The following is a 21,268-nucleotide window of genomic DNA, read 5'->3' as shown; positions in this document are numbered from 1 at the left end:
CATGTACATGTTTCGATGAGCCCTCAGCTACATGTTGGTCATTGAGGATGAAGAATATACATCAATGCAGAAAAATTACCCTGCTTTTTGAGTTGCTCTTGGGTACAAATATCCCCCCCGCCCAAAAAACGGCGCCACCAAGCCTGCTCTGAACATTAAATTTGTAGGGAGAAGGGAAATGGCAGATAATAGGTGAGAAATCAGAACAATTGGATTGCCAATATCACATATTCTGGTATTATTGCTGTTGATAAGCTTTCTGAATCAGGCCAGCAAAATGCCTTATGACAATACAAAAAATTACGCTATGCTTGAATAATGCCCACCATCTAATTGGTAGATCATTATCACACATGCTGTTGAATTATTTGGCCGCATGGCACACTCGAGCAGTAAATACAAGTTCCAGTCTACCAGCAACTGAAAATTACATTGGTCAATCACAAGGCACATATGAATTCATGGGTGATACAGACTTCCCCCTCAAACTTGACGTGAATCCAACATTTGCACAAGCCACAGTTCATTTGCTTTCATTGTCCCTTTGAACAAAACTTAACTTTCACATAAAGCTAAAAGACAAAAATAGATAACACCAAAACAAGAATTTTTGAAAGAAACCAATGAACATAACATGGATATATATACTGAAATTGGAAGCTATGAAGTATTTGAGGGTTAAATATGAGAACTAAATATTTTCTTATATAGTCATATACTAAAACATCATCAAAAATGTTGCTATTGAGGTCCATAAGATTATACATTCAAAAACAGGAAAATCATTTTGTTTCATTAAATGTACATATGGACTGTGGGGCTAATATTTACCCTTCATCATATGAGGTATGCCCTACTCCTACTTTTAATGAACATCGTTCTTTAAACATCTAGAGCTTCACAGTTACTTGTAGTCCCCCATGTGTCTGTGCAATGACTGTTAACAATGAAGAAAATGAAAGAAACGAAGTGGTAGAAACTGGATTCTTGTACACATTTAAAGCAACCTACGACAGCAAAATAATGGTCCAGGCCAAGCTTATTCACCTTTGGAGGTCTCTGCCCTCAGTGGGTCTTTTTCATTTCTGCATAATGCACAAACAGCATTTAAATGAATAACATTTTGAGAGTCTGAAATGAAAATAGCACATTTTACAAATATACCAGCCTAAAACACTTAACCACTACATGCCAGGTGGAGTTAGTGGTATGAATCACCTGCTTTTTAATGTTTTTCCTTTTTTCAAAATTCTTCAAAAATTCATATCTTCTTTTACTGGATTCGTACACCGAAACAAATGACTGTCTTGTGGTAAGTCTTATCTGACAGGCAAACCCTCACTGACGTGTATTGAAGCCACGCCGGCAGCCCAGTAAAGAGCCCCCATTGTGCGGTGTTGCGTTATTTCCTCTCTGCTACGCTGGATGGCCTTGTTACTATGCAGAACAATTGATGGTCAAGCAGTGCGTGGGCTGTGAGGGTGAACCAGGCCATTCATCGCGCACATCGGCATAATGCATGCTGCACAGTAGTATTGTCTGTACTAATGCGGCCAGATTCCAAGGAGCACGCAGCTGTATTGTATAGCTCATCGCTGGAGTGTTGGAGTGCTTTGTCCCCACTGATAATCCACTTGTGCCGGCAGCGGCAAACAATGCTACTGTTTAAAAAAATAGCGGATTACCTCTGCTAATGCCAGCATTCAGCGCGGACAGCATATGAATCTTGATTGGTAAGTCCCAGCAGCTTGGATAACCAGCAATGTCTTGATGAGCTTGATATGAATGCATTGAGGTGCCTGGAGCATGTCCAATGGTAAGACTTAATCATTGTGACATCATCTGTCTACTCAGCTACCAACTCCAAGCGTCGTCATCAGGCATGCAATGTTGGCTTCCCCAGTTTGACCACGCCCAGTGGCTCCTACCCTCCTTCACCCCAACCAATGACTTCATTGAAGCTGGTCTGACTGCAAAGCTATTACATTTAAGTCGCTGGGCATTTCTTGGATCTGTTTTTACCTCCATGACTCAAGCAAACAGCCCTGTGCAAGACTGTTTTAGGGTAGAGATACCTCTACCCTAAATAATCTGGCTTGAGTGTTGGTGATATTAGATTTTAACTTGATCAAATGATGCCATGGATACTTCATGATATAAAAATAGCATTCATGTTTACTTTCTTGCTGAGTATTAACCAGCCTTGAGGCTATCTTGGTCTTGGTAACTCCTCATGTTTGGAATAGCCAGACCTGTTCTGTAGCATCACTGCATATTTGAAGAGCTGCATGGATGGCATCTCCATCCTTCTTGCTAGCTAGGCACAGTCCCGTACTTGGATGATACAACCGCTGTAAACATTCACAATCAAAGTGACGCATTAGAAACAGCTTGTGAAGCATAACAAACTTTGTGACATGATAGTCAACAAATCATTCCATGACATCATGTTGGAAGGGGTGGGGAGGGGACAAGCTGGAAAACAAAGCCACTCCCCCCCCCAAAAAAATAGGCTACCTGACAAATTGGGCTCCAAAATGACATGATGTTTGATGTTCACTATATGGAGTTAGTGATGGGGGTATGCAACATTTTCAAGGGGACTTTAATTCATATGTAAGCATTAGCAATATTAAAACTAGAGTTTATATTACTCTGAGGTTGCAAGCAATGTAAGAGTAATTTCTAGAGGCAACAGATGAAATGTTCCATTACACCTGTCACATGACTTGATTTTATACAATGCCTGAATAAAACAAGGAGTAATCTCATTCTGAATCTTGACAAATCCTCTCATTGTTTGACAGGAAAGATTTTTCTTTGCAGCATCAGCATCACTCAGGAGTTAGACACTTTTCACATGTGACTGAAACTAGGAATAACTTTAATAATACATGTAATTGGTATCATATATCATTTTGTATGAAGAGCCCATCACCATGTTGGGTAGTGGAATGTTCCATTAACCAGTCACTATTTGATATATTGAATAATGCAGTGGCAAATTATTGTCAAACGATCAATCAGATGGAAATGATTTATTCAGGTAATGTATAAATTAGAAACACGTGTACCGCCCTGAGGTTTTAAGCACATAAACACACTGGAATTAGAAAATTGAGCTCTTGACTAAAGACTAAGGGCAATCCCTCTACTCAAGAAGTCTGATATCTTTGTACTACTCCTGACCAATGTGAACAACGTGATGGTGGCATTTACATGTATTACATGACTGTGAAACAATTTGCTAAAAAAGTTCAACAGCAACCATTTCAAACAATTAACTGATTCTATGAACTGATGCATGTCACATTATTCCAGCAGAACTCACAATGACATCATTCACAACCACACTTTATTGCAAAGAATCGAGGAGGGAATTTCATACCAATCAGTTGTATGTGAACATGCCTTGCCATCAAATGTACACAAGCATATTTTCTGTTTATGTGCCTGCTGCTTAATACACTTCCATTCAATTAGCACCATTACACATGCTTTAAATGGCTGCAAAATAATACAAATCCTGTCTTCATACTAACCTGACCATAAAATCTCCATTCCTGTGCTCCCCTTGATGCATGACATTTCATAAGTCTTGGCAGAGCAGCACTATTACTCTCTGGTTGATCAAGGCAAAGAAAATCAGCAAGACGCAACTCATGTGACTCACTCTCATACCACAGCTGCAACATACGAACAATTAACATAATACTGTTCAAATGCTTGCATGGTAATCACAGAAGCTGAAAGAACAAAAACACTTCACTGTTCCATTAGAAATCCAACACTACATGGAAGGAAACTTAAAATGTATGTGAATAAACCAAATATAAAACGAATACTTGAATCTGTAAACATATTTTTGGCACCATGTAAAATATCTCTTTTAAAGACATATGGTTCTGACATGAACTGGAGGTCTTCAGAAGACTGCTAGGCAGTACGCTCTGTCTGTGATGGGCAGAGCACACTGTCCAAAATGTTGAGTTCCCTCCGGTTCTCCGGGTTTGTAAAGAAACATTACACACGGTGCTACTGCAACCCTACTACTTAACATGTTACCTTTACCATGAAACACCTCAATTCTCATACATGTACATGTATATACCAAATCTTGATTCCATCAAATGTCTGAAAATGTAATAAGTAGCCCAAACCATTTTCATCTTTATTAAAAGTGCATTTATACATAATTCAAATATAAATGAACAATTGTTATCATTATATGAGTTAACAACAAACACCTACATATACAAATTTTGAGGAAGAACATCTGAATAATTAGTTCATACACTGAATTCATAGATAAATCCGGTGACTTTGGTAATGCAATAGATAGTCATTTATAGTAGCCCATCAATGGTGGTAAGCAATGTGATAATTACTGTACAGTGACAGTGGCACCATACAAAACCCAACACTGCTATTCACCATTAAAGGGATCCTTGGGATTCATCTGTAACAGAAGATAAAATGCTTCAGGACCTACATGTACCATCACCTTTGCCAAACATCTATATATTTGTACAAACCTGATTCTTCTGTCTTCTACTGCATTTCTGTAACAACAGTTTAGATCCCTTCTGAATGGCTGAATCCTCAGCTACCATGCATAATGACAGGGATGGCTGATACAGCTGGAAAAAAACAAAGAGACAATAACATTTTACTGTGGTGTACCTCCCATTTGACAAACCATGTACTACATGCTCATCAAAGTTGGCATTTCATTTCGAGCTGATGCTGTCTGTCAAGCATTCATTTGTGTGAATTAAAAGTGTAGCCATGGCATCACTATCAAAATATCCCTCTTAACCACTTCCTGCCGGGGATTCCGGATCGGGACACGTATGCTTTATATGCATGGCTGGGGTCTCTGAACTCAGACAAAGTGAACAGGGCCTTGTAACAAAAGACCGTACTCGGAACAAAAGACCAGGCTGCTGGGCATTACCGACATTTTTTCACTTTGAAAAGTGGAGATAATCCAGCCTTGTTTTGAAACAGTATACCAGGTTTGGGGCATTTAGAGCGAGCGGATTACCACCAGGGACAAAAGCGCTCCACTACCACAGCAATGAGCCACACAGCACCGCTGCATGCTAATCTGGCCCCTTTTGAAAAGAGGTCAGCAGCACACTGAGCCAAATTCGTGAACAAAAGAAACTTATATAACACTGCACAATCTGGGCTCTTTTTCCAAGGCTGCAGGCCTGGCTGAAATACTCGGGCATCAATAGATTTTGTCTTTCAGGCTAGAGGGGCCACCAGACAGTCCTTCACGTGTTTGTAAGTGTCCAGTAAATGATGATAGGAATTTTTAAAGAATTTTGAAAACAGAAAAAAATGATAATTATCCCGGAACATTGATAACTGCCCCCGGCAGCAAGTGGTTAATAGCAAATTAACATTTCACCATTTTCAGCTTAAAGCTCCAGATATTAACTCTTTCTTTATGGGTGACATGCACTGGACAACAGCTATTCAGCACCTAGTTAATTCCAAGTTTGGTCAACAAATGGTAAACACTGAAATATGGCCTAGGCCCACAAGAATTATCCGGTTACTCAATGGTCATTAAATGGGTTAGATTTCTATATTCTATTAATTGAAAACGTCTGTGCAAATATAAAGGCTTTGTTTCAGAAAACCTTTGAAAAGTGGGGTGAAGACCAAGCTGGGCTTACATGTACATACGCACGTTGATGATATTCCTTCTGATAATATACGTACAACCTGACAGACTGATCCATTAAGTCTAGCCCGATGTGCAAGTAGGAAATTACTATGTGATTCTCTCAAATGCCATACTCCATGTGCCAGCCACGCCTATCATATGCACATGCATGCTTGTCAGACTTTGTGCATATGCCAGACATAAATCACTGCAGTGGCCAGGTGACTGGTCAAAACGCCATGAGGTAGGGCTCAATGAATCAATCCATTGTTGATTAAACCTTATGTAAAAAATTGCATGCAATAAAAAAAGAGTGCAAGTACATGTAGTTGATCAACTGCCATGTCAAAAACAGACCTACCAGTCCTTTCCTTATTGCTAGAGGTGGTCTCTTCTTCTCATGAAGTGCTTGATGGGCGACAGCATTGCTGGATTCATTAGGAAACCTCATTTCAGGGTAAACATTGTCTAAATACCACTTGAAGGATTTGCACTGAAGCTGTTGTCTCAGTTGAACTCTGCCAGATACATCACCATATTCCATGCCTCGGGCATGACTATTTGTTTGAAAAAAGAATTCCTACATGTATTTCAAAAAAGAGAAATAAAATGGAGGGATATTAGTACAGAATGGACATGATGGAGGTGTATTACATGAAAGTAAAGCCTTGTGTGCTCAACACAAATATGTAGCTTTTTTATGCACGCAGATTAATATTCCTTTTAATGTCCTGCTATTTGAAATAAGAGAGCAAGAAAGATGCCAACAGTGAGGAAGATTTACAACTGAGAACTCTACTCATATCATTAAACTAACAGAAAGACACAGGCACTCTTCTGAGCATGTACATGTACATGTATGTTTCCTTCCTCAACTTACTTTTGCTTATTGTTCAGGGTCACACACTGAACGCCAGTGAGTATTTGTGATGGAAATGAGACGTCTGATGGATTATTTTGTTAGGCAATGATCAAAAACACTACTTTCATGAGAAAGTCAATCAAAATCAAAAATTCATATTTGTCCAACTTTTTTTTCCGCAACTGTACCTCACTATTTCATGAAACACCTCTCAAGCCATAATATATGTGTTTTGTGTGCACAGTAATGAAAATCTCCTTATGGAGAATGGTATGAACCATGTGTCAGTGAACAGTACATGTACATGTAGAGTGAAATTTCCATTCCTGGAATACAAACTCATTGGATGATTGAGACATATAAGAGGTTGCATTACATGTAGCAGGGCTGAATGCAAGCATTTTCCAGAGTCTTCTGTACTGTTCAAATGTGTATTTTTGTATTGGTATTTACATTTCTGTGTACAAGTGCAAGTAATTTGTAGGTGTACATGATTTGTGGCTACATTTTTCACTGCGCTTTTGAAGCAAACAAGGAATCTAACCTGAACTAGGCATATGCAACAATAGTGATTGTCACGTGAGGTTTTCAGTACACAAGATGAAGATCACAATTTCCCATGAAATTGGTTTAAAAACCAGTTGGTGGCTAAATACCATCCGCATGTTCAATACCATCCACATGTTCAAAACCATCCACATGTTCAATACCATCCACATGTTCAATACCATCCACATGTTCAATACCATCCACATGATGTACAGTACTTCCAACCATGAACAGGTAATCTACACATGAACTAGAAACTGAAACATGTATTGCCATTCAAGATGTCAGCAACAATTCACATTGTAAGTCTGAAGAGTACCTCAAACAAACATTCAATACCGGTAGATACAACTTAATAGAATACAAAACAGCGAAGCTGTTCAATCATGGGCATCACCAGGTTTTTTTCAGGGAAGGGGAGGGGGCTAAACCACTTTTTTCCCGGGGGAGGAGAGAGGGAGCACTCATCAGCTGAGAACTGATAAACACTTGACAGTGGAAGGGATCAATTTGGAGGGTTTTTCATTTTTTTTCACCAATTCCCTTTTTTTCACAAGGGGGTAAGCACCCCATTGCCGTCTTCTTCTACTATCATGATGTCCATGTATTCAATGGCTTTAAAACTGTGATATCAAAGTGACAAAATCCAGTAACAAGATATTAAACAAATAAAAAGGTTACCTTATAATCATCCATCCAAACGTGTGCCACTCGCAGGGCATTGTACAGTGTTGTATCTTTGCCAGATGGGGAACCATATGGCCGTCGTTTTCGAAAAACATGGCCCACCCTTGAACATGGTACAATCTCTAATGTACCTCCACACTGCCATATCTGCATGCCATAAAACAAAGACAAATCATCAGACAGGAATTCAGGTAATACAGTACGTCTGCACTGGTTTTCCAACATTTGAATAAATATGAATGTTATTACAGCAACAGCAACTGTATCAGCTAAGATAATCCTTGTGATAACTAATAAGACAATACGCACAGGTTCTAGGACATTTGTTGGTAAATGTACATATACTTGTATGTGCATATTTCAAAGGTCAGAACCTTACAGACTTGGTCAAGTATATGATTTGGATAAAATTTTGACCTAAATGACTTAACAATCAGTGGAAAAGGGTAATAAGCTGTATTAAAACAAGAATGATGAGTTAACGAACCCAAATGGGTCACCAAGCCCATGCATAAACTTACAGCCCAAGGCAATGATCTGTGATCACAAAGCCCTCTCCATTGAGAAACATCTCCCTTATTTCAACAATAACCTTTAACCTCCAACCTACAAAGTCTCAAATCAACAGACTTCTGAAGGCAACAAGACCAACTAAAATATAGTTTGAAGTTGATATGCTATGGCTTTTTTTACTTTATGGCTGGAAAACTTACAACCTACATGTACGTGTACTATAGTACACGTAAATGTACTATGGTACATGTACTATGGTACATGTACTATGGTACATGTACTATGGTACATGTACTATGGTACATGTACTATGGTACATGTACTATGGTACATGTACGTGTACTATAGTACACGTAAATGTACTATGGTACATGTACTATGGTACATGTACTATGGTACATGTACTATGGTACATGTACGTGTACTGTGGTACATGTAATACTGACACTGATAACTGTAGGGTCAGTGTACCTGTAATTTGTACATACCGTACATGTACATGCATGTTGAATGACAATTATTAAGAGAGGGCAATTTTGTTATGGTAACAATTTTTGTCACAACTACATGTAAGTCCTGAATTTCTTAACAAATAAAGTTTCTCCCATTTCCCCTTTAAGAGGACAAAGCAGGAACAACGTGTCTCTCTGACTTTGCTGTCAAGGCATTACAACTTGTTCTCAACAGTACAAGTATTTCACAGCTACTCTAGTACAGGGCAGTTGATCATTGAGTAAACTTTATATACAAATGCGTCCTACACTTTGGGTTGCTCAGTTGATAAAAAATGGCAGAGACAAATCCTACATTACATTATACAGCAACATTGCTGCAACAGCGCTCTCTGTTATATCAGCATAAGATGTTTTACAAATTGGGCAAAAGTCCACTTTCATTATAGTCAAACTGCAAGGTGTGTCTTGTCAAATTCATACAGTTCACCAAAGAATAAATGCTTGCATGGCATATTTTTCAGTATAAAATTCATGCCAGAGAGCTGAGATGATACACATATCTGCAAAGTAATCAGGTACTCCTGCGCGCCAGTTCAGGTCCCATTCTGACAAGCTTGTCAATGTTTTTTGTCTCAAGCTTTCAGATTGCATCCAGTATACAATGCTTGTGAAGTTACATTTATGAATACCTCGGACAGTTTTTCAATTCCTATTGGTCGAAATAAGTCACATGACCATGTACATGTATTAATATTTGATAATGCCCATTGAGAAGTGACAATGCCTGGTCTTAAAATGCATGTTTTAGACTGGCCAAGCACATATTTATTCCCTTATTTATGAAAGGCAAAACCCATTTTCTGCATTATGATGATTTCAGTGGCATGCAAAACAGGACGTAAAACATAAAAGTTACCTGAAATATCTTGAAAACTTACTTGTAGTTTGTGAGGCAAAATCTCTTCTATCAACTCTAGTTAACATTTAATTGAGTTTTAAACTTACTGCCCTCATACATGTAGATACAATGTGCACAAAGAAATGAAATTTGTATGGGACCTTTTTGTACCAGCTTCAGATGCTGAAGTGTTCTTACCCGAAATGATATTTCCAAGTTTTCTCCACCCCATATATCCATACCTTCATCGTATGCACCAAGCTTATGAAAGTATGCACTGTTGATGGCAAACAGACCTCCTGCCATGGTAGGTGAGCTGACAAATAAAAGTATGTATTTAGCGATAGGAGAATAATGATTTGGATCATTCAAAAGGTCAATTACACTTAAAATCAGAAAAGAAGACTGATCTACCGGTATGTTTCTGAATCAAAAAAACTCTCTTAAAGCCTCATAAACAAAAGATATGCACATATGAGGTACAAGACAATTGATGACCACTGTAAGAGTCCTTCGCAGCTCTTTCTTAATCATTGAGGGGAGAATTACATGTACACGTAGTGATGAACCTACAGTGTCTATTGTGAGCACTTCTGATCCCTGATTTTCTTCAATCCATACAAATACATGTGTATGAACAAAAGAATTCTTTAGTTCTTTAGCTAAACATTCTAATCACTAAGATATCTTGCACAAAGATCAAGCTGTGGCATGATCATGTGCAATACCATGGATTGTCACAGTTACACATGATGATGATTACACTGCACTGTTTTGTCACATACAGGAGACAGACAAAAGTTGTCAAAAGGGTAACTTGTTACAGTGTCCAAACAAAGTTGCACATGTTCAAGTATGAAAGTTATCATGGTTGCACATGAGGTACACATAACCACTTTCCACCAGGGTGCCTGGTACCGGAGACCTTAGGTTTGTATGCAAATTCAGGGTGCCCGAAATGGGACAAATGAGCTGGGCCTTGTAACAAAAGACAGTACTCTGAACAAAAGACCGAGCTGCTGGGAATTGCTAACATTCTTTAAGTTTTCAACAGTGCAGGTAATCCATCACTGTTTTGATCAGTGTACCACTATCTTTGGCATTCAGTGCAAGCAGATTACGACCTGGGACAGAAGTGGTCCAGTGCTGAGCGATACCATACCACTGCATGTTAATCTGGCCACATTTGAAAAGACACCAGCAGAGCACTGGGCCAGTTTCAGGAACAAAAAAAAATTATGCAACACCACACAATCTGGGCTCTCTTCACAATGCAGAAGGCCAGGCTGAAATACTCAGGCTTCAAAAGATGTTGCCTGTCAGATTAGAGTAGCCACCAGACAGTCATTCATGTAGGTGTAAACATCCAGTAAATGAAGTTATGAATTTTTGAAGAATTTTGGAAGCGGAAAATCTTTAAAATCCCCTGGGAACTTGTCACACAACTTCAATTTAAACCCGGCAGCATATGGATAAGTTGTTACACTATAAGAAGTTGTGGCCTTTCCATAAGAGCAGGTTGGAAAAATATGTTAAACAGGAGAACACAAAATGCCAAAACACCACAAATAAAGAGAAGTATAGCCACAGACAAGGTTCCAAAAAGCAATAGTGTGTTTTGTACATTAATTGATATCTCCTAGTGTTTGAAAACAAGTTAAATTGATGGCCGACAGCAAATTCTGGAAGAAAAGTTACATAGAAAAGCAGACTAAATATAAACTGTGTAAGAATTTAAACAAAGAAACTAATGCCTACATGTACATACATGTATGCAGGGTTATAATCTCACCTGAATGGCTTGACAAAATCTTCTTTTCCAGTGAGTTGACTACTGTTAAGATTTTCCCACTTGAAATGAAGTCCCCAATTGAACCCACCTTTGACCATAGGCGATGTTTGGTAATCAAAGGTATCTGAATTGATGATATCAATGATGGGGCATACAACAGTATGGCTATTATGTTGGATACGTTCCAGAAGAGGCTCTAACCACTTCTCATTCACCTTGGAACAAATGAAAACAATTATTGTTATGAATTGAGGATTTGTTTTTAGCGCAGTAAACATATACCATATTGTACAAATTATTCCTTTTCAGTCTCTTTAAGCATACTTTTTTCATCCCTGAGTCGACAGACAGAAATCACAACTGATAAACTTGTAAGAACAAAGCCCAAACTTTCATTTCTAAAAACTGATCTTGAAACCAATTTCACTCAATATTTTTCTAATATGAATCAAACTCAAACCCTTCCATGTACGGATTTTACACATAAGTTGCACAACAAGAAGTGGTGCACTGCGGGAAACAAGGATTGAGAACACTGCTGTTGTTGTTACAGGCCCAACTTTGTCAACAGAGTTGCCCAACTTTGATGGAAAAGAAACACTTTATGACCAAACAATTCAGCCAAGCAACAGATGTCATGCAACTGTATTGAAAAGAAACTGTGTGATACATCACGATAAAATGAGCATACACTCAAACTCTGATATTTAGGGTTGAAAATCAGATGGTGAAAAGGTGGCTGATTGGGGGTTTTGTAATAGTTGGTGTATTAAACCTTCTAATTCCAAATGTTGAATGCAATCAAGACATTTGAAAATACAACATTTGGACAAATTTCGACAATTAGCATTATTCGTGACAATGTCTGAGACAAAGATGAGAAGTGCACTGGTTTTTGTTACACTGGTACCCCCCTGCACTGTACATGTACATGTATCGTATGTTCATGTACACAAACATATATACTTAATTTAGGTACAGTGTATTATTTGAAAGCTGAAGATGTGGCCTCTTTATTTAGAGTATTATGGTACATGTATCACTAGACCTTTCATTCATAAAAATACAAGGTCGTTATCTGGTTATTTTCAAATGTAAACAGACAGCCTTACAATGTATACTGTAGATTGAAGAGATGTGCAGGTATACATGTACATGTATGCTTGAGCGTATTGTTGACCTTGCAAGAAACTCACTGTCTAAAAATGGCTGCAACGGTGTGACAATTCTTTCTTTTTCTTTTGTGCAAATCACATGCCGATAAATATATACATTCCATGAATTACGTTTTATTTAGATGGAATTATTGCTTTCTACATTGCATGGAAATTTGGTGAACACATACATGTACAGTGTATGAGAATACAGCCCTTGCTATGTGAGACTGAAGCTACATGTACATGTACCTTACATTCCAGTTTTCCCTTTGGGTCTATCTGCAAGCTGTATTGCATTGAGGGATGCTTTTACACTGTTATGTTTACCATTGGAAAGCTCTTTCTGCCATTATGTCAGACCCACATAAAATAGTGATTCAGCTCATTTCTTGGAACTGTTATTTGACTGCAGTGCTCTATATTCAATTCTGCTGGATAACTAAAGTTGGGCATACCCAAATGTGTTGACAAAGTTGGGAATGCCCCAAGTAGACACTGAACAAAATCAGGAAACTGTATAAAAGTTGAAACGTGTAAAGAGACAAATTTATGTTCACCAAGTGCTCTGTGCCATATCCCGGCAATGAATGTTTACCATATTTACTTGCAACTCATTATTATCCATGGGCTCTTTAAGTATAGCAGGTCAACAGAGCACCATTCTCCTATGGGTACAAGGTATTCTCACTCCATAGTTAACAAGATGAATGGATATATACCTCACAATGACTGTCCAAAAACATGAGCACCTCCCCTGTAGCTTGTCTAGCAGCAATGGTTCTTGCTCGGATTAAACCCTCCCTCTGGCTATTATGTAGTACTCTCACCACTGGAGACAGATGTTCATGTACGTATGTGTCAAGTTCGGCTTTCAAATGATCTATATGTGAATTGAAAAGTAAGGATTCAGCCATGTAAAGTAACTGCTTGATCAACACAATGCACAGAGAAACTTGTTTAGGAAAGTACAGGTACATGTACACTGTGTAAATTAAGAAATGAACGGCGAACAGCATCATTTCATGAGTATGTACAATAGGATACTGCTATCAACATCAAAAAGACAGTTTTAAATGAGGTACATATACATGTTTGTATTCAATTTGCAGCATACATGTACACTGTACATGTCCACATGTGGGTACATGATTTTCATTTGCTTGAGGCCCTCTCAATGTTATGAGGTGTAATGATCAAGTATGTACAAATAAAAAAATGCTCTTTCTCCTCAAATCGCTGAGGGTTTGAAAGCAAAGAGTTTTGAAATTTACAATGATACATATACATGTACATGTAAAAGATTCAAATTACAGTATGATGCCTGTAAGACAACATGGCTTTTGACAGATTTGGTCTATGCCAAGACAACTGCTAAGATGGTACAGTAGCTGGCACCATTTTTCCAAACATATCAAAATTACAAAATAAAAACTTTAACAAAAGGGAATCAGACCTGATCCTGAGATGCGCATCTGACAGCGTAATCAGTTTAGTGGAAATAAAGGTCAACATTCAACCAAACTTACACATCATCCATTAAAACTCCTGTTCATAATCTGAAATCTGCAGAACCATACCTCTGTGATCTTAAGGATCACTTTTGCTTTGTCAGGTCTTAAGTGACTGATTTCCTGACATATACATGTGCATGCAAACTTCATACCATACTTACCAAAATCACTATAATCATCAAGTAGGATAATTTCTTGAATTAATTCTCTTGGAGTTCTATCCAAAACACTATATACAGTGCGCAGTAGTGTAGACCAGGCTTCATTATAAAAACAAATGAGTATGCTGACTTTGGGAAGCTCTCTGGGATGCACTTTGTATTTACATCTGTACAACGGTAGAATAAACAAATGAAAAGAAAATCGTACTCAACAAAATGACAAATTTGCACACTAAAATATATGTTTTAAAATCTTCAGTTTGCAACCATCTTGGTTGACCTGGTACACTAGACAACTGACTGCAATAGCACCTTCATGTTTCAGTACAAACTGTGAGTTCCCTTCTCCTTTTTAACACCCCTCCAGCTAATGTTTCTTCTGAGAAAAGGTAAATAGTTTCAACAGTGCAAGTGAACACTTGGCAGCAGAACGTGAATCCAGGCATAAGCCCTTGAGAACCTGTCCAATTCAGAGACAACAATCATCTTTCACCCACTCGGCAACTTCTCTTGGTAGCTTGTCAGACTTCTTGCTTTATTCTGCCTTACAGGTGAGAGGTCCCTGGTCCTGTTCAACTGTAGATGTACATACATGTACTGGTATAGTTCTTCACTACAGTACATGTACATGTAGTACATCCTCAGTTCTGTACATGGGCATGGTGGTTCACCAAACAGATTGCACCAGTTTTTTTCTTCACCAGCAAAGGTTACTCGTAAACCTCTTCCATGTTTTAATTACTTTTATACAATTTCAGATGACTTTCATAAACATAAAAAATCCAGGCAGGGCATCAAGATTCCTCTCATTATAGCAGGATTATAAATGTACACGCACATACAGTACAGTGTACATATACCCACTACTACGTAAAATTGACTCTTGACACTTTTTAACAAGGGCGAGACCAAGAGGCCTTCCTGATCATACAGCCATCATATGCGATGATTTGTGTAGATACATTTATATATATATTTAATACTTACAAGGGATTGCGTGAGTCAGGTACACTACGGTGATATCCTATCCTAGTGCTGACTAATTCATTGAAGGCATGTCGTCTGAAACCTTCATCTCTCAACCTTCTGTCTTCAGCTGTTTTTATCATTCCTAGTTCACTGTCACTTTTCCCAACACCCATCGCCTGTTGGTCAATGCCATTGTGTTTAACTGCTTCATGTCCGAACTGGACATTCTGATTGTGATTTCTATCATCCAAATCAAATAAAACATTATTTTTCAGATCATCATTCCCATCCAGAAGCACAGCTTTTCCTTGATGGTTTGCTTTCCAAGGCTTGACAAACTGTTGAGGATGGTTTACAACTAAACGGTGTGGATGTCTCTTATACATGTATTGCTGATCATTGACTGGCTGCCGCTCCTGACGACTTACGTCAGCTAAAATCATGTAGATGATAATAGCCCATGTAATTGAAGACACAATGATGCCATAACAGAAGCATCGAAAACGAAGACCAGCCATTGTCTGGAAGGCTACTGCCTGCAGAGGAACGCGCACAACTTACATGTAACTGGCAAACATTTCCATGGGCCTGAAGTACAAATGTGCTGCAGATAAGAAAAGAAACAACACTTTGAACAGTCAGAACAAGACAGCACAGAAACTTCAATTTATTATGCGTAGAAATAAATATTAATTTTAAAAAAAGAAAAATCTTTCAACCTTAGAAGAAAAATTCAACATTTCTCTTCATTTTACAACCAAAGAAAAGTGATTAACATAGTTTACAGAGTGTGGAATCAAATTATGGGGAAATAAATCCCAGCTTTTATACTTCTGAAAGTTTGTGATTTTGCATACTGAACCACATATGGCCAAAGACAGGTGATCATATTTCTTCAGGGCTTAAGTGGTAAAATATAGAATGTCTATCAAGATCATGTAGTCTCCACTTTAACAGGGATCTGCCGCTGCCGGTCAGCGCCGGTCGGGCCCGACCGGCACACAGAATTACCGACCGCCACAATCTGCCAAATCAACTTTTCCGACCGGCACGTATTCCCGATAAGAACCCAAATAAAATAGCATCTTGGTCGAGGGATCGATCATGAAGATATGAAGATCGTGAAGAAACCGTAAAATTTCTTCGTAAATCTCACTTTGCACTGCCATGCATATCGTCTGCGCACCCACGTACGTGCATATGCAACATATCTGGACCAAATATTAACATGAACCAATAGGAGGCTTTGTTACGCGCAATGCACGTGTACATAGTGTGTAACGAATCTTTCCATTGGTTGGAAGGCCACACATAGGCTTGCATATGCAACGCTCTCAAAGCGCGAAGATCGGAAAACCCCCTCTCCATGATGTACAGCATTGTTTGCCCAGTTCCGCATTTTACCCAGTTCCACAACTTGAAAAGAAAATTTGGCTTAACTTTCTGAAAGACAAAATTGCAAATGACCCCATTCACACTTCGTTTAAACACTTAAAAATCTGGCAGAAAAACAATTCTACATGTACTTGCAAAACTGACAATTGACCGTGGCTGTTTTTCGCCGCGCCGACCAGCAACATTCGGTGCATGTATTTTCTGCTCGATGTTGCATAAAACGATCACTGCGATCGTTTTTTAAACCAACGATCACACCACATTCGTTAATTGTTGTTTATCCCACGGTGAAAATATTAACTCCGCAATTTTTTTATTCAAAAGTAACAGCATGATTTTGCCTTTTCCGTAAACGAGTTCCATATGGCAAGATACACGCACTCAGTATGCACGTGACACATGGCCAGATGTGTCAGAAAAGCAAATGGCCAATCTACATTATGTTCATGTAGACTTTAAAATGACTGTTCAGAAAATCCCTGCACACATTTATGAATGTCGTTATCCCACATGCATACTGTACGAACTTTCATACAAAGAAAATAAGGAAAATATTCCGCCAACATTTTGCATGTTTCGCCTTATTTTCAGCACACAAAAAAAATGAAAAATTATTTGAATAGCAATGAAAAATTATGGGCATCATAGAGATAGAAATTAATTCAATATTTAAGGGATTTACAAAATAAAATCAATATTTATTTCTACTCTTTTTTTCTAATTCAATTGCCCGTCTAAAATTATCACCTCATCCTAGTTGACCAAAATTACAAATTTTCAATTTTTTTATTAAATTTCAGAAATTTCAGACATGAGATCCCTAATTTTAGGCTGTGTATACACAGCTGAAAACACCCAGAAAGTGCTGTTTCCGGCCATCTGGGGGCTTTTAGATTCCAAAAATTTTCTGGTACGCTCCGCACTAACCGATGGTGGCGCTCCGCTTAGATAGTCCTGCTGGCACTAAAACCATCCTGGGCAAAACCCTGCTTTAATTTTGTGATTTTGTTGTATATACAGCATTTCAAAACTTGGGCGCGTCAAAACTGTAACTTATTATTAAAAGCTCCCAAATTACCACTTTAAGGGGCAAAAATCTGTTCCAAAATTCAATGGTATATTATTGAGTTTTCTCCCTCAGTACAATGTTAATCAAACTTTGTTTGCATATGATGCACACCAGGGTTCAAAATAAACTGGAAAATTCTGAACACAAAGAACTGGTGAAATGAAAAGTTCCTCACACATACATTGTACTGTACATACAGTTGTACATGATGTTTGTGATGTATGTTGAGTGCATTTATGTGAGAAAAAGATATTTTATACATATATACACACATGTACATGTATGCCAACTACTTGATATTCTCAAACCCCCCCCCTTGGCGTTCCTGTAATAATAACACAGTGAACATGGCGAACCTTTGCAAAGTTTAAAACAATTAGGCCTACATATACATGTACTTGTTGAGCATGCTTTGTGGAAATTCATGTGTTGCGAGCTACATGTAACAACATGCAATGTACTTACATGTACGTTTGTCAATTTATACATGTACAGTGTATGTAGGCCTTGGCCTATTGAATTGTAGGCCTTAGTACTGATAAACACCTTGTACAATTGCTTCAATATGGTTATTTTGAGGGTGTTCATGTACGATCTGAGGAATGTACACGGTGTCTCTTTGAAGGGGCTTAGGCCTATTGATTATTCTGTCCTATAACAACTGGAAGAGGGCCTGAAACCCCCTATTTTTTCCTCCCAAAAGCTCCCCCGGACGCCCGGGAAATGAAAATTAAAAAGGGTCAATCAACAATTCTGTCTGCTCATCCTCTTTCTTTTAGTTTTTCCTCTCCATGTCCCGCAGTTTTGCAAAAAATGTTTGATTTCTCTGTTTGTTTACTGAATAAGATTGTCATTGCGCACATAACACTGCCGCATTCAGTGACAACGGACAAACTGTACAACCCTTCTTCAGAAAAACAAGAAAATGTATTCAATTTTTGGAATTGGTTTTTCTATTTTGGATAGATTTTCTTCGTTTTGAGCCATATTTACTGTGGACCCAGCCCTCAAGGTGATATTAAAGGGTGCATTCCATCAAATGGTTGTATTTCTGCGTGTGAGCTCATTAATACTTTGATCCCACTGGATTTTTTCAATAAGACAGGCCATAATCAGGAGGCATCATAGAAATATTTCTATAAATCCAAAATTTGAGACTGATAATTTCCAGTTCGGGGTATTTCTTTCACAAAAAGCCCCAAATTGCAGACCTATTTTGGATAGAGGTGGGCAGCTACATTCAGAAGTGAGCACGTAGTTTTACTGCTATTTTGGAGGTATCTTCGTTCAAAGGCGAATTAAAAAATAAAATTCGTGGCTAACCCCCATGAAATTGAAACGAAAAGTGATCTTCTGGCCATAGTCTTGAATTTCCAGTGAAAAAACGGCGGCCAACCTGTCCATGAGAGTCAACAGGCGGCACTATTTCGGTCCGATTTCTTGCACTGTTTTCTATGGGCACGTATTTGGTGTAGTGCAACCGAGAGTGAATCCCAATCTCCATGTTTTTTTCACTGCTTCTGTAGGCTTAGGCCTATGCCTAAACCAGTCCTACATTTTCCATATAGCCATTATGATGAGCACATACATCATACGTATGTACACTCAGCACCTTCAAAACACCTTTAAAAGTAGACGAACAGACATCAATGAATTCTTTCACACCAAGTGTTCCAAATTCAATTCTTGACAACTTACTAGTTTGCTACAAAAACATGTAATGATGTATTATCAAGATGTATTTTTGCGTTGGGGAGATGTTAATTATATATAACGGGTTTGCCCTCACCCAACGTATATTTATAAGCACTGTATACTCAGTGCTTGTCCGAGAGCTTGCGAAAAAAAACCTCACAAGCTTACTCGGGTGGGACTCGAACCCACGACCTCCTGCTTACTAGTGCAGATGTCTTAACCACTCGACCACCGAGCTTGCCTGGGTCGGCTGGCCGGTCCGAGTCAAATGAAGCAGCGGGTACCGCGAACTATTATCAAGATGTATTTTTGCGTTGGGGAGATGTTAATTATATATAACGGGTTTGCCCTTACCCAACGTATATTTATAAGCACTGTATGCTCAGTGCTTGTCCGAGAGCTTGCGAAAAAAACCTCACAAGCTTACTCGGGTGGGACTCGAGGGCAAACCCGTTATATATAATTAACATCTCCCCGACGCAAAAATACATCTTGATAATAGTTCGCGGTACCCGCTGCTTCATTTGACTCGGACCGGCCAGCCAACCCCGGCAAGCTCGGTGGTCGAGTGGTTAAGACATCTGCACTAATAAGCAGGAGGTCGTGGGTTCGAGTCCCACCCGAGTAAGCTTGTGAGGTTTTTTTTCGCAAGCTCTCGGACAAGCACTGAGCATACAGTGCTTGTAAATATACGTTGGGTAAGGGCAAACCCGTTATATATAATGTAATGATGTAGGCATAAGCCTATGACGATGTACATGTACGCGCATCACTGCGCATGTAGGCCCGTTCGATACACAAGTACTATCGTACATGTACATACATGTAGGCCTACACGTACTTACCGAGATTAGATTTCGCGCCGTATCCAGCTTTTTCAAAGTAAAATTTATCACTAATTTTTAAAGTCTGCTGCCTAGTGCTGGGAAAGTGCATGTATATCCGTGTCAAGAGGCGTAGCCCCTTTGTTGTTCGTTGCCACTCGACAGTTTGTGCTTTCTCGTAAAATTCATCTGCTATGGGTGCAGACCACCAATTCAAGTGAGAATTTCTGACCAGCTCAAGGACATTAAAAGTGCCTCCACAGTATCTTTTGACAAAGGAGATTATTTGGCCCCCAAAATGGTGAGATTGTGTAAATCGTCGCCAGGATCAACTCCCTGGGCCTTTGAGCTTTCATATGAGGGCAGAAGGGCTGAAAACTACGGTTGAAAAATGGTCCTAAGTGCCCGAAAAAGTTTAGGGTAGCCACTTGAAAAATGGCTGCAATCAGACTTCGGAAAAATCACTTTTTGGGGGGTGAATTTTGTTTTGTGGGAATAATTAAAAATGTTATTGGTTAACCCACTAAAAATTGAAAAGAAATTGAAAGATAAGTGACCAGACAAGAATTTCATTTGTGTTTCAGAAATCTCAGGGATGTTGGCGTGCATGCTATTGGGCCCTGAACGGTGCTGATTTTACACTGTTTTCAAATCAACAAGGCTTGAATTAGTGGACTGGACCCCTATAGCTAAAAGACAGCGCCCTCTACCGAGCGAGGCCGCGTTTCCATTCTTGCAGGGTGCAAGGGAAATTCTTCGGCAGGCGGAGGCGCTCAAAAAGTACCCCTGCAGTTTATTTGAAAAATAGGAGATTGTGTGGCCCAAGAATTTGTGGGATTGTGAAAGAATGGCCCAGAATGAACTCCCTAGATTCAAGGGCTCCCATCCCAGGGCGAAGCATAGAAAAATGCTATTGAAAAATTGTCCCAAGAGCCTGAAAAGGTGGGTGGAGGGATGTCATTTGAAAAATGACAGACTTGGGAACGTTCACTTTTTGGAGGTGAGTTTGTTTTGGGTGGATAATTAAAAATTTCATCGGTTAACCTACTAA

At 38.9% G+C, this 21,268-nt stretch overlaps 1 protein-coding gene across 2 annotated transcripts; it reads right to left on the bottom strand.

Moving 5' to 3' along the window:
• Window positions 1-214: 214 nt before the first annotated feature.
• galnt11 (polypeptide N-acetylgalactosaminyltransferase 11) lies at window positions 215-20,473 on the bottom strand. 2 transcript variants are annotated; one of them, XM_087148219.1, is made up of 11 exons: window positions 20,239-20,473; window positions 15,253-15,838; window positions 14,266-14,432; window positions 13,313-13,473; window positions 11,437-11,651; window positions 9,843-9,960; window positions 7,773-7,925; window positions 6,042-6,260; window positions 4,536-4,640; window positions 3,543-3,622; window positions 215-2,351 (listed from the first exon to the last, which is right to left on the bottom strand). In XM_087148219.1, exons 2-10 carry the CDS (start codon window positions 15,750-15,752, stop codon window positions 3,590-3,592), a joined length of 1,671 nt encoding a protein of 556 aa, XP_087004345.1. In that variant the 5' UTR covers window positions 15,753-15,838; window positions 20,239-20,473; the 3' UTR covers window positions 215-2,351; window positions 3,543-3,589. The 2 variants fall into 2 exon arrangements, with proteins under 2 accessions (XP_087004345.1, XP_087004344.1); XM_087148218.1 differs by having other exon boundaries at window positions 3,543-3,686; window positions 20,239-20,467.
• Window positions 20,474-21,268: the final 795 nt, after the last annotated feature.

The sequence above is a fragment of the Acanthaster planci genome, linkage group LG17 (genome assembly GCF_054643075.1).
Source record: "Acanthaster planci isolate LZ-2023a linkage group LG17, COTS_SCS, whole genome shotgun sequence".
NCBI lineage: Eukaryota > Metazoa > Echinodermata > Asteroidea > Valvatida > Acanthasteridae > Acanthaster > Acanthaster planci.
The sequence above is the reverse complement of the archived record's forward strand: the minus strand, read 5'-3'. Positions and strand labels throughout refer to the sequence as shown.